This window comes from Callospermophilus lateralis, chromosome 10 (genome assembly GCF_048772815.1).
Source record: "Callospermophilus lateralis isolate mCalLat2 chromosome 10, mCalLat2.hap1, whole genome shotgun sequence".
Taxonomy (NCBI): domain Eukaryota; kingdom Metazoa; phylum Chordata; class Mammalia; order Rodentia; family Sciuridae; genus Callospermophilus; species Callospermophilus lateralis.
In genome coordinates, this window is record NC_135314.1 from 53903082 (window position 1) to 53917533 (window position 14452).

The window sequence follows — 14452 nt, forward strand, 5'->3', positions numbered from 1 at the left end:
AAATACAACAACAAAAAACCCACTTCCAACCTCTGAATTCAACAGTATTTTTCCAGAACAGATCGTGTATTGAAACATAAACGAATGTGCCATGAAAATCATGACAAAAAACTAAACAGATGTGCCATCAAAGGTGGCCTTCTGACATCTGAAGAAGATTCTGGCTTTTCCACATCACCAAAAGATAATTCACTGCCAAAAAAGAAAAGGCAGAAAACTGAGAAGAAATCATCTGGTATGGACAAAGAGAGTTCTTTGGATAAATCTGACCTGAAGAAAGACAAAAATGATTACTTGCCTCTTTATTCTTCAAGTACTAAAGTAAAAGATGAGTATATGGTGGCAGAGTATGCAGTTGAAATGCCACATTCTTCAGTTGGGGGATCTCATTTAGAAGATGCATCAGGAGAAATACACCCACCAAAGTTGGTTCTCAAAAAAATTAATAGTAAGAGAAGTCTGAAACAGCCACTGGAGCAAAATCAAACAATTTCACCTTTATCTACATATGAAGAGAGCAAAGTTTCAAAGTATGCATTTGAACTTGTGGATAAACAAGCTTTACTGGACTCAGAAGGCAATACTGACATTGATCAGGTTGATAACTTGCAAGAGGGACCCAGTAAACCTGTGCATAGTAGTACTAATTATGATGATGCCATGCAATTTTTGAAGAAAAAGCGGTATCTTCAAGCAGCAAGTAACAACAGCAGGGAGTATGCACTGAATGTGGGTACCATAGCGTCACAGCCTTCTGTAACACAAGCAGCTGTGGCAAGTGTCATTGATGAAAGTACCACAGCATCCATATTAGATTCACAAGCACTGAATGTGGAGATTAAGAGTAATCATGACAAAAATGTTATTCCCGATGAGGTACTGCAGACTTTGTTGGATCATTATTCCCATAAAGCTAATGGACAGCATGAGATTTCCTTCAGTGTTGCAGACACTGAAGTGACTTCTAGCATATCAATAAATTCATCAGAAGTACCGGAAGTCACCCAGTCAGAGAATGTTGGATCAAGCTCCCAAGCATCCTCATCAGATAAAGCCAACATGTTGCAGGAATACTCGAAGTTTCTGCAGCAGGCTTTGGACAGAACTAGCCAAAATGATGCCTATTTGAATAGCCCGAGCCTTAACTTTGTGACTGATAACCAGACCCTTCCAAATCAGCCAGCATTCTCTTCCATAGACAAGCAAGTCTATGCAGCCATGCCCATCAATAGCTTTCGATCAGGAATGAATTCTCCACTAAGAACAACTCCAGATAAGTCCCACTTTGGACTAATAGTTGGTGATTCACAGCACTCATTTCCCTTTTCAGGTGATGAGACAAACCATGCTTCTGCCACATCAACACAGGACTTTTTGGATCAAGTGACTTCTCAGAAGAAAGCTGAGGCTCAGCCTGTCCACCAAGCTTACCAAATGAGCTCCTTTGAACAGCCTTTCCGTGCTCCATATCATGGATCCAGAGCTGGAATAGCTACTCAATTTAGCACTGCCAATGGACAGGTGAACCTTCGGGGACCAGGGACAAGTGCTGAATTTTCAGAATTTCCCTTGGTGAATGTAAATGATAACAGAGCTGGGATGACATCTTCACCAGATGCCACAACTGGCCAGACTTTTGGCTAAAAAAAAAAAAAAAAAAAAAAAAGATGTAAATAATATTGGCACTTTAGAACAGATTAATCAAGAGTGGGGTTACTCTGTGTAAAATGGAGTGCTGTACAGATTTAAGAGCAATGCGTTATAACAAGTTAAGCTGATATGAATAGCAAGATAATCCCATAACTACGTTTTGTTTGGTTAGTCAGCATTCTTTGAACTGCCTTACATGTTGTCACCTTTATAGAAGCAATGCATATACTTGTTTTAGATCAGAAACTTGCTATTCCACCTACACCAAGTTAAAAAGGAAAAAAAAAAGACTTTCGCACAATTGTTTCCTAACTGATAACATTGTACATTCATAGGAGATTAGTAATTGTGTGAAATTTACTCATACTGTTTCTAAGTTTTTCAGCATAGTCATTGCACTTCAGCAGGGAATCTGAGTATACTTTACAGACAGAGTGAACTTAAAGTTTAAATGTCAAGAGATTATGGCTTAAATACATTAGTTTGTCCTATAGGGGGAAAAAAAGAAGAAAACCACCTTTCAAAAAGAATGATATGCCATATACCCTTGATTTTCATTTTGCATTATATTGACATGTGTTTTTTTTTGAAGAAAAAAAAGTAATAAAAATCTGATAGTCTAAGACTCCACTATTTAAAAGCCTAATTACTTTTAATATATGCATACTTTCAAAACTTTTACCAAAATACACAACTGTTGAAGCATTCACTTCTCTATGGAAGTATGCATATTGGTGTCAGTTTCTTTGTACAGTTGTACCTAGATATTTTTTTATGATTTTTTTCATGTGCAAGTATCAAGGTTTTGAAGTTTTAGTAAAAAATATTCTGTAGATTACATTCCCAAGAACATAATGCTTACACAAAATGTATATTCCACATTTTAAATCTTAATTGTATTTTACTTTACATATACACTTCAGTTAACATAGAGCACTTAGAATCTATTTGGTATTTGATTTCTCAAAAGTGAAAAAATTAGAGTTTTAGGTTTGATATGGTTGTGTCATAATCATCTCATAATTGACAATTTTAATTTTGGGCAATAAAAGGAAATTGGGTTATCTTTGGAACTGTAAAACTTGGTTTAATCCTTCTCTTTCTAGACTCTTGGATTATTAAACAGTGTCCAGAGAAACAAGAAATGGGCTTTTTAATTGCTTATTTTATCTTGAGTTACTTTTTAATGAACACTGCTCATTACAGTTTTACAAACCAAAAGTGTTTACTAACTCCAGTAACTACAATTTCTTTTTCAGCTAGATGAGTGACCGGAAATTTTTTGTTGCATTTCAAAATCTAAATAAACTACAGACTTTATCCTTATACCATGAATGTTTTTTTTTTTTTTAATACTTTGTCTTAAAATAATACAGCATGGTACAATAAATAGTACTTTTATATATATACTTTTCTGAAGAATGATGGTTTAAGTTACACATTGGACAGTTCTGATTTTTGGAGCGTAACAGTCATATTGATGCTATCATCCTCTTTAATTTGTTCCAACTTTTTGGGTTTTGTATTTTAAATTTCCGCCATCTTTGTCACAATGCACGTACTGATATATAGCACCAGTGGTAACCTAAAATTAATGTCTTTGGAAGAAGAAGCTGTTAATTTCCATTTTAACTTTTATATTGGTCTTGTAGGTCTACATTCTTTGTTTCAGTATAGAATATGTTATCCATTTAAATTATTTTTGTCTCTTATTTAATGTTATCCCAAGACTGTTCTCATAAAGAAAGGGAACAAAGAAATATCCCCTCCAATATTCTTCACTTATATTCATTTATTTTGAATATATTGGTGTTTTTATGTTAAGGAATATAAATTATGTTTAATGTGGTTTCCTCTACACTTTGGTTATTAAGCTTTGTTTGAAATACTAGTTTTCCCATTTGACAGCTTTCTTTGCTGCCAAAGTTTTCAATAATTTAGACTTCTTTGAAGTAAATATTTAATTCTGCCATTATTGACCTTAAGATTGATGTGTGTGTTGTGTTATGCATCACTTAATTGCAAGAAGAATTATTTCAGGTGAGATGTTAAAAATGGAACTGTGCTCATCCTATAGGCATTTTTCTTATAGTACTTTTGATGACAGTAGGCACTTATTTCCTGAGTTGATTTTTATTTTTTTAAGCCTGATCGGAAATGTGTTCCTTTGGGAACTTGATGCAGTTCTTGGTACTGTGTAAAATTTTTTGTTTGTTTTAACATCACCAGCACAGTTTTAAGAATGTGACTATTGCTGAGCAGTTTGGATAAGCTTAGGAAGGAAGGCCTTTTAAAATGGTAGTTATGCAAACAGATTTTCAGGTGTTGCATTCCTGTCTTCAACACATTTCTTTAAATCTACAAAATGGCAGACTTTTCTACCAGGTTATAAGCATTTTTCAGATAACTGATAATTAGCCAGCATAACTTATTGACTTACCATTTAAGTACAGTCATCACTGTTTTACTGTGAAATTCTAAATGCCTACCAAACTTATCTTGTATTATCATCCTATGATAAACATCTGGTCAGTTTGGGTTTCCCCGTTTTGGTTCAGAAAATTGTTTAATTTCTATCTGGGCATTAATAGAGAAAATAAGTGGCCTTGTGTGCTGCTTTAGATTTGAAACATGGAGGATATGAGATATCCTTTGTAATTCATGTTTCTCATTTCGCTCAGTGAACAAATTGTTCTATAAAAACATGCTCTTTCACCCTTAAATCCTTGATCTCTGTGAGCGAGGTGTGCTTTTTTTTTTCTCTTAGGTTCTACTTTTATGTTTGAGCATTGGAAACATCATATTAGATAAAGTAGTATCTCTTCAACATCTTTTAAAAGTGTCTTTTTTAACTTAAAATTTTATTGCACATATATTTCATTTGGTTTAGAATATTTGGGTGGCTCCTAAATTTTTTAGATCCATCTTCTTAGCTCTGGCTGAAGATGCCAGCAATTGGGTCATTTTCTCTCTCGAGAGGCAGAAAAGGCGTTGTGCTCAGGGCAGGCTTTCATTTCCACAGATGCGAGACACTTGCAAAGTGCTATAAGGTTAGATCTTTTGCCACTTCTTTCACTTTATTAATTTGGGTATTTAAAGGGCTGTTTAAAATAAATAAATAAATAAGTAAATGAATGAATAAATAAATAAAAGCCGGGAAACTTTAAAAGTAGGCATTATTGTAGTACTGCGTATCTTAGAACATTTTAAACTAGAACTCATTTTTTCACAGTATGTATTTACTTGAAGAAGCACTATTATAATCAATGAGAAATTTTTGAGTCTGCAATTTTAATTTAAACCTTTTCCGTTTCAAATTGCTTTATTTCAGGGAAATAATTTTCCAGTTATTTTGCTATATTCTGCAAATAAAAACCGTATGTTTCCTTTTTTTCACTTAAACTTTGGTAGGAAACAAACTAAAGCAGACAAACATTTCTTGTTATGTTTGTTGCTTTCTTTAATCCAAAATGGATAAAAAAGTAAAACCCTGTAAACATTATTTTATTTTTTTATGCAATACCATGCTGTAAATACGGTTCATCAAGTAAGGATGTACCTATGATTGAATCTTTAATTCTGCACAGTTAGAGTTTATATATAAATGTGTCTTGACAATCAAGGACTTTCATGTGAGTCTTCCTTTATGATGTTTATTAATGTTATGCATTCCATTTGTTTTGAAGTGAGTACCAATGTGCTAATTTGTATTGTCTGAAAGTATGTAATGTTTTTACAGCTTGTTTTTAAGAATCTGTAAATATGTACAAACAAATCACAGTACTGCTTTATGTTAGAAGGCATATGATGTTGTACTGTATGTAAGCAATAATACATAGCAGTGCTAACTTTACAAGTAGCATCAGGAAAGTTCTAAAAACATTTCAGAGTTATTATCCTTATTTCATTTAATGATGATTATCTTTAATCAGTTTTTATAAGCAAATTCCATTGTTCCTCCTTTTGGAACGTAACACTGTTTACACAGCATAATTGAAGTTGCAGAGGAGACAGGCTAAATCTGGCTTCATCTGTACTCACTTTCACTAAGCATTGAATGGCCTTACCACTCTTCTGCAAGATGGAGGAAGACCGCAAAACTTAGTGCCCATCACACTGAAGGAAGGGATGTGTTGTTGTTGTTGTTGTTGTTGTTGTTTTTCCCTGCTTCTGTACTGCTACCTAACTTTGTGATTTGCTTTGGATTTTAATATTTGTTTCTGATATAGATTCAAGCCCGTAAGTTTTGAGGTGACTTCAGCTCCATTGTGAAATAGATAGTTCTCTTCATATTTCATAGCTACATTTCAATAATTCTAACTTTCTACTTTGATTTTTAGATACTTATTTTTCAAGCTTGATTTCTCAGCTAATCAGATGACTTTATTCAACTTCAATACAAAGAAAGACAAACTTATTGTAGTTTGAAGTGAGTCAATATAATACTGTACAGAACAGCTAACTATTTGAACACACACATCACTGCTTTAGAAATAAAACCGCCAATTTATAAATGTATATGACCTACATTTTATAGGAGAAATGTTTTTAAATGCTAGTCATTTATATAATGTGCTTTGAAGGATTTGCTAGTCCACTTCTGTCACTTTTTAGTACACTGGTATCTTTTATATGTAATGTATGCTTTTTATTATTGTAGCAAAGCATTTCAGTAGAAAGAATTTTGCAACAATATGGGGGAAATTTTTCATTGTTGGATTTGAATTATACTGGATTTTATCTGTGTAGTCTTACTTGTCTTTATTTTAATGCTGTCTGGAAGGGAACTTGGTATCCAAATAAAGCAGGTAACCTCATTTTACTTCAAGGGCATACTGTGTAGTGCTGAATTTAATCTGGAAATCTGATGATTTTGAAAAGAAAACAAGTTTATAAAAATTGTACAGAAGAAATTAAATGTGTGATGGAAATCCTGATGGTGGAGCATTTGAATTTTCTGATACATAGTGTTATTTTCCTGGGATTCCCTACACCTTCTTTGTATATCAGCTAATAAAAGAAAAACCTTGTCATTGAAACTGGTAGGATAATAGGCTATTCTGATTATACAGTATTATTTTTCCTATCCAATTTTCTGACCCTTTTCTCAATCACTGTAAAATTTTATTTTCTATTTCCTATTGATAATTAAACATGTACATAATATAGACGCTGTTGTGTAGAACTGAATGGATCTAGTTGCCAAGCTTGAATTGGTAACTAAGTGGAAATATTTGATGGATATTGAGAATTCGTGAAATGCCAGAGCAAATTTATGAGGGAAGGTGGGGGGCATGGTATGACTTGGAAAAGTCACAGCAGATTGTTTCTTCAGCCCCTAGGAAATCAGTGTGGAGGAATCAACTGCAAACTCAGATCAGATAAAAAGTGGCTCTTTCCTTATCCTCCCCCCAAAATATGAGCATTAAATTTCCAAATCTACTCAGGTGAAAATCGCTTTGCGATGAAACTTACCACATGGAAATTTTCACTGTTAAATAAGATATTTGTGATATTTTTAAATACAAACTTTTACATCAGCAGCCTGATGATTGAAATTTAGTAAGTCAGTATATTTTTTAATATATTTTGTCCTCCATATTTAATTGTTTTTAAACAATTGGGAGGATTTTATGTTTAAATACATTTTTATCATCATTGTTAAAAAAGTCTTGGTTGACCCCATATGATTGCCATGATTTGCTGAGTCTTTATAATACAGTGAAAGCTTGTTTCATGTGTAGTCATGGAACGTAGAAATGTTCTTTAAACTGACTTACTCATTAAGAGGTTTAATGAGTTTCACAGCTTTTGACACTGTTGTCATATAGTTAGTCTTGCCACTTAAGGAGTTTATAATAACATTTTATGTATTGTGATTCTAAAGGAAGTTGTTTTGCTTTATTTAAATTGAATTATTAGACTTACATTTCAAATTCTGCATTTTAAATGTGGACACTGGCTGTTTGAAAAATAAAATACAGAATACAGTTTTATGTCTAATTTTCTAGCTGATTTTTCACAGTTTTTTGAACCAAATAACTAGTGGTAAATATGCAAAAACCATGGTACATAGTTAATATTAAAAAAGGATGTCTGTGTGGAATTAACAGTTAACAGATTGGATAACAATTATCAGGGTCTTTACTGTAGCTTTTTGTGGAATGTTTTATTTATTAGTTGTCAAGTGCAAGAGTCAAATGTTACTGTCATTGAATATTTTAGACTAGAAATGTTTAATGTAGAGCAAACAGCATATGTTTTGTTTTTTTTCTTTACAGATAAGATTCTATTAATCACCATCAGTAGCATACATGGGATTTTTTTCCCCTTTGATTAGTGTAGATAATTTGTTTTCATTTATCTACTACTTTTGCCAGTACCTTATCTCATGACAGTGGGATGCATTGTAAGAAAGCTGTCAGCAGTCAGGAGTGCAGCCTGGGTCCATGGGACAAAGGTAAATTAATTGGCCCTTGCGGAGACGAATCCTATGACCCCGGCTTATTAGCATGGTGCTGTAACCAATTGTACATAATAATACCACTGATAGTCTACTAATGCATTTCTTAGATCCCAGTTCTTGAATGATTCAAATTGGTGGGGTGAGGGGTGGGAAGAATACTCTACATGACACTTCTCCCACCTGAAGATTATACGAAAAATAAAATAAAATTGAAGTCACTTGAATTAATGTGTTGTCATTGAGTCTTACTTGACAAGTTATCACACAAAAAGAATATGAACATTTTTCTAATTATATATTTGGATAGAGTTTTAATTTTTTTTCAGAGTTATATCTGTTCTTTCCCTCTTTGGTGAATCTTATAAAATATTAGAATAAGTTACATCTGTATGATGAATAAAGAATGGAGGTGAATTTTTTAAGTGAACTAAAATTTAAACTTTCTCATAAGTTTAGTTTTTCAAATGAAAAGGACATTTAGAATAAAACCTTTTACCCATACACTCATGCAGATGTGTAAAAGCTGGGATAAGAAATGTAATATTGTAAATAAGAATGACATTTTTCAAATAGAAAACTCAAATTTAAAAATGGTCTTGAATTGTAAAATAGAGAACATTTGAACCTTTGCATATTTCCCCATTTATGCAGGTAAAGTTTTAAGGTTGTGACCTTTATTTTCTCTAACTACTCGAGTTCTTAATAAGCTCCTAAAACTATGATACTCCTGTCAAGGTGGGAAAGGAAGCCAGAGAAGTGCATTACCCGTAATACCATGGAATCCCTACTTGTTGGGGCATAGAACTTTGACCCTGCATTTATTCAGCATTGATCACCTATTTAGTAGTAGGCATTGTACTAGATGCAAATAATAGATGGTTGAGGCTACAGGCGTTTGTGAACATATGGAAGGCATTGGTAGTGCTATCAGTTACAGGTTACAGTATTGTACTTGAAATTATTAAAGCAAACATTCATTGTGAAGATGTGTTGCGTGCTGTGCTGAATACATCTCATTTCTCAACAAATGTGTAGATACAGTTTTGTATTTCAGGATAGTTTACTAGGAAATACAATTTTAAAAAGGTGGTTCCAGAAGATGGAAAATAGAAGCAGGCCAATACAATGGAAATAGGGAATGTTGTCCAAAATTATCTCCTACTTAAAATATGAAGTTGGTGAATTAGATTCAAGCTTAATCTATGGAAATGAAATAGATTTGTTTCCAAAGAAACACCTATCACAGGAGTGGGAAATTAATGCTCAATAGGGATTCTCAAGCCTGAGGAAAAAAAAGAGAGGATCATTGTACTCCCATGGGGTGTTGGGGTTAGTGCTGAAGGATGCTTTCCTGAAAGTAGGGAAATTAACCACCAAAGCCTAGTTAGTCATACTAGCACAGTTGATATTTTTAAGTCCCTTAAGTCAATACTAATGTGCAGTACTCCCAGACAACATGTATGGTGCTCCATCTCCTGGAAGGTGGTTAGGACATTGTTTAAACCTCCAATAGGGTAGCTTTCCTTTGTTTATGGAGTTATAGCACCACTGCGTATGCAACTTGTGCTCTAGCATTTTTATCCTTCTAGAACACAAGATTAAATGGCAGGAAGAGGACACAGCATTGGAAATAAAATTTAGACCTCACAGAAGGTTACTGGGTGAGGACAGTTAGGTGAATCTTATTGAGCCCTCATGTTTTTGGGTTTTGGTTGGGTTGGTTTGGTTGGTTTGATTTGTTTGCCTTATAAGTTTTTCATTTTTTAAAAAATTTAGCTTTTGGACTCTGTGCTTGTGCCTTCAATACTTAAAACAACTATTTTCTGTTCCTCTATAAGGAAAGCACGTTGATCCTGTAGGACCCATTTAGCACACACCGAACCATCATAGGCCCTGCTGACATGTTTTTTGGTTTTAAACAATCTCATGAGAACTTTAGGTCTCACAGCACGAACCCCTCGAAGTCTCTCTGGGCACACACCACATACAGATTTTGGTGCTTCCCCAGATTTCTTTGTATAAAGGTAAACAATTCTATTACCAGGGGTTTGAGACAGCCTGGTTTTGTTAGAGGCTGTATTGTAGGAAAGCCTGACAGTATGTCAAACACTAAACCATTCTGAGTGCCTCTAGACACTGTCCCTGGAAGAGGACCCCTCGTGGTTTGAGAGCAGTTGTGCACTCAGCATAGGGTGAGAAGAATATGCAGAGTCTAGTGATATGTGTGCAAAAAACATTTAGGAAACCAACTCCCAGGCAGCAAGGCCAGTGCAGCGTGGGACAGCTTAACATGAGCTATCGTTAAAAATTATTGTGGGAGGGCTGGGGATTGTAATCTACAGCCTACAGGGGCAAATAAGGAGCAGTGAAGTGAGCAGGAGATCAAATTGAAGATCTGCCTTGAGCATCTCTGTAACCCTTTTCAAGCCTCTTGCCCTTTCTGAACCTCAATATTTTCCATCTGGAAAGGAGGATGATAAACTATCCAGGTTGCTGAAAGTTAACAACTTGTAAAGCAGTGAACATTTTCTGTATCACCAAGGCAAAAGAGCAGAGTTGGACAAGTGTTGGAAACCTTGTTTAATATAAAGCACAGCAAGTAATACATTTCTGACTTACGGAAAATATTAAACTGACCTTTTGTAATCCAAAACCCAAAATGCTCCAAAATGAGAAACTTTTTGAGTGCTAACATGTTGCCACAACTAGAAAATTCCATGTGATCTCATGTGAGGGTTCCTGACAATAGACAGATACACTAAAAATGTATAAAGTTAACTTCAGGCTATGTGTATGAGGTCTAAATGAAACGAATTTCATATTTAGACTTGAGTCCCATTCCCAACATACCTTATTGCATTTATGAATATTTTTAAGAATTTGAAATACTTGGAACCCCAAGCATTTCAGATAACAAATATTCAACCTGTATTATCATTCAAAAGACTGAAGATAGGACAAAGTCAATGTGTCTGGATTTAATTAACCAGCAGAAAATAAGTAGTGATGTGGAAGAAATAGGAATTCTGTAAAAGAAAGAATAATTTGCATTTGCTGACAAATGGAGTACAGAGTATTTATCAAGTACATGCCCTAAATTTCAGGGACACAGATTCAAACAGTTCAAAGAAAAAGGAAGAAGAAGAAAAAAAAAAAAAAAAGGCTGAGTGTTGGTGTATGATTATAATTCCAGCTACTCAGGAAGCTGAAGCAGGGGGATTGCAAGCTCTAGGCCAACCTGGGTAACTTAGACCCTGTCTCAAAAATATAAAGGCCAGTGAATATAGCTCAGTGGTAGAGCACTTGCCTAGCATATGTGAGGCCCTGGATTCAGTTCCCAGTTCTGTCCCCCACAAACAAATATTCCATTATCAAAAACCTGGAAGGTATGAAACATTCTGAAGAATCTTTATTTAACATTGAGGTATATCACAACCCCTTAGAAACAAGGCAGAAATATCCTATAAGAGTAATGCAATATATTGAAGTAATAGAAGTCCCCAGTTGCTCACTCCCAAGTTATTAGTCACTCATGAACAGGAATCTGCAGGACCGTAAGGCAAAAGTAAAATTATAGACAATGAAGTTAGAATATGGTAGCCAGCTTTACCTCCACAAGGAAGGCATAGCCTATCCTTGTAGAGGTGGTGGGTCTTCTCTTTTACTTTTTTTTTTTTTAATCTTACATTTATTTTCTATTTCTGTCCCTTCTTTGCCTGTTCCTGGTTTCATCTTCCTGAACAACTATATATGTGTGTTGCAGGTCTATACCAAACAAATGACTGACTGATGGAATGTGATGCCCTACCTCGTGTGCAAGTTAGGTTTACCTAAGGGCTTCTGTTTTTTTGTTTTGTTTTAGCATTGATGTTTTGGGGAAATTGGAAACTAATTGTTCATCAGGAGAAGATTGTGGGAACCCTGTATTAGTTTGTAAAACTTTTTAAACACATTTCCTTACACACAAGCATGTGTGAATAAGTGAATGAACAATGTTACAGGGCCTGGGAAGCACTATGAGTGCTGTTTGAAGGTATTAGAAATGATGGTGGATTTTCAGTGACAGGATGCTGCCAGGATCTGGTGGAGATGCTGGAATTCTGCCCTCAACCACAGGTACCACAGGCTTCTAACCAAAATTCCTAAAGGAGACACCCAAGAATCCAAAGTTAGTGGGAAATGAGTTCCCAAATCCTAGCATAGAAAGAAGCAGAGGATGTGACCAGGACTGAAGACTTCTAGAGCCACTTCTTGCCCTTGGCACCCTGTGGTTGACCAGAGCATCTCAATAGGTAAGACTAGACTAAAGAGTAGAATGGCCAGGACTCCAACAATGAACCAGTAGACTTCAGTCCTTTTCCCACCCCAGTTGCATAGGAACAAAGGAAGAAAGAAGGAAAATAAATGAACAAGTTCACATGTGTGGCCAATGAATAAAAAATGGCCTTGCTCACTGCTGGATTTGGTTCAATAAATATTTTATGATCTGATCAATCAGATTGTCAACTCATGGGAGGGCCAGCCTGACTGCTTTCAGCTCTTGGTACTTCAAGATATTCCCCTTCCCCACAAATGCATTGTTTTCTCTCTACCCTCTACTAAAACCTCATCCACCCACCCATCCTTTGATTTCAGCTCTAACGTCACTTCCTCAGAAAAGCATACCCTGGTTTTCCTGATTAGGTAATTTCAATCACTGGAGTCTCCAACCAGCCCACATAGTTTCCCTGGCATAGATATCTGTCTGAGATGCTGTGCTTATCAGTGCAAGAATTTGATTGGTACCTGTCTTCCCTGCCAATCCAGAACACTCTCGCTCCCCATTGTGCTTTCCATGTTGGCCACAGTGCTCGGGTGGATGTGGAGCTGACAGAGGCCCCAGGCAATACAAGTGTGCAAGAGGGCTTATAGATCCCATAGAAGAAGCAGTTTTAGAGACTGCATGGGTAACAGCAGGCAGCCCAGAAAACTGGTCATGTGATTTTCAGAATGGGAGGAAGTATAATGGGCTCTGAAAACAACAACTGATCTTGATTTCAATCTCCGGCAAAATTCTAGAATGTTCATATAACAACTCTGCCAGGCAGGCCTGGCAGGTCTTATCATTAACTCCATGTGACAAATAAGGAAACTGAGCTTTGAACACATTAAAGAACTTGGGCAAGGTCACACAGTGAAAGAGAGCCAGGACTCAAATTCAGACCTGACTACTCACACCTACACTTTTGAAGCACTGTCACAGTGGCTCCTGTACACAATATTTAAGTAAATAGTGAATGCTAATTATACTGCTGTCACAGTCCAGTAAGGCTGCCACTGTCCTCACAAAGCAAACTGCACTCTGCTTCTTAGGCTTTCACCCTGCATCAAATGTTTTCTCATGCTCCCACCAGGTCTTGGCCTGTGACAGGTACCAGGTGGCTTATACAGGGTGAATGGCTTTCTCTTGTCACAGGACAAATGCTAAGAGTCAATAAACAGCTTAGATCCTGAAGGAAAAACCTGCTCTACAGGAGCTAGGGACACCCATGGCAGGATAGTGGTGGCCCCTCCTCTACTCAGCCCTACCCAGAGGAGCCAGAGCAGCACTCTGCTCTCCCTAGAGTCCCAACTCTACTTTTCTGGAACTCAGGAGCCCTCAGCCTTGCAAGAGGCTTGTGCTGCAGGTTTGCATCACTCCAGCTGCCAGGAATTCACATCAGCCCTTCCGACAGACTTCCTTACCAGGTCTGGGATTCTTGAAGCACACTTCAAACTCCAGGAAGGAGGATAACCTTTTTCAGTTTTATTCCTTCCTAGGAGTAAAGAAGCTGCATTGTGTAGAGGAGAACTTGGTACTGGAACTAGACCAAGGTTCAAATACTGGCTCCACCTTCAGGGCCAGCTAAGCTTTCTGAGTGTGTGCAGATTGCTGTAATTTTTAAATAGGTAGATGTACCCCTTGGAGATACGGCACAATGACCAATAAATATTTATCATGTGGTAAACTACCCGTGCACTCTCAGGGACAGATTTTACACTCCTTCTTGCCATTAAAAATTGTAACTAGAGTAAGACCCCATAGCTTAGCAGGTGCTTTCCATCTCTCAGGTATTTTAGAAAGGGGAAAAAGCTACTGGGCTAGAAATCCCAATCTTGGCTTCATATTAGAAGTGTTGGAGGGCTTTAAAGAAAATGCTAATGCCTAAGCCTCACCCCAGACGAATTAAAACAGAAATTGGAATCTCTGAGGGTGGGTTTCTAAAACCACCTATAGGTGATTCTGAAGTATATCCAGGTATTGTAAAGTGCACACCTGATCCCCATATTGTGGCACTAGGACTCTGGTTCTGAGGT

The 14452-nt window shown here is 36.2% G+C and overlaps 1 protein-coding gene across 8 annotated transcripts in view; it reads left to right on the forward strand.

The window, feature by feature from the left end:
• Window positions 1-8289, forward strand: part of Znf148 (zinc finger protein 148) — a 145040-nt gene extending 136751 nt beyond the window's left edge. For all 8 annotated transcript variants that reach the window (XM_076867538.1, XM_076867539.1, XM_076867542.1 and 5 more), the window contains one exon: window positions 46-8289. In XM_076867538.1, the coding sequence (XP_076723653.1) occupies window positions 46-1644 (1599 nt within the window). In that variant the 3' untranslated portion in view covers window positions 1645-8289. The remainder of the gene's footprint in view (window positions 1-45) is intronic.
• Window positions 8290-14452: the final 6163 nt, after the last annotated feature.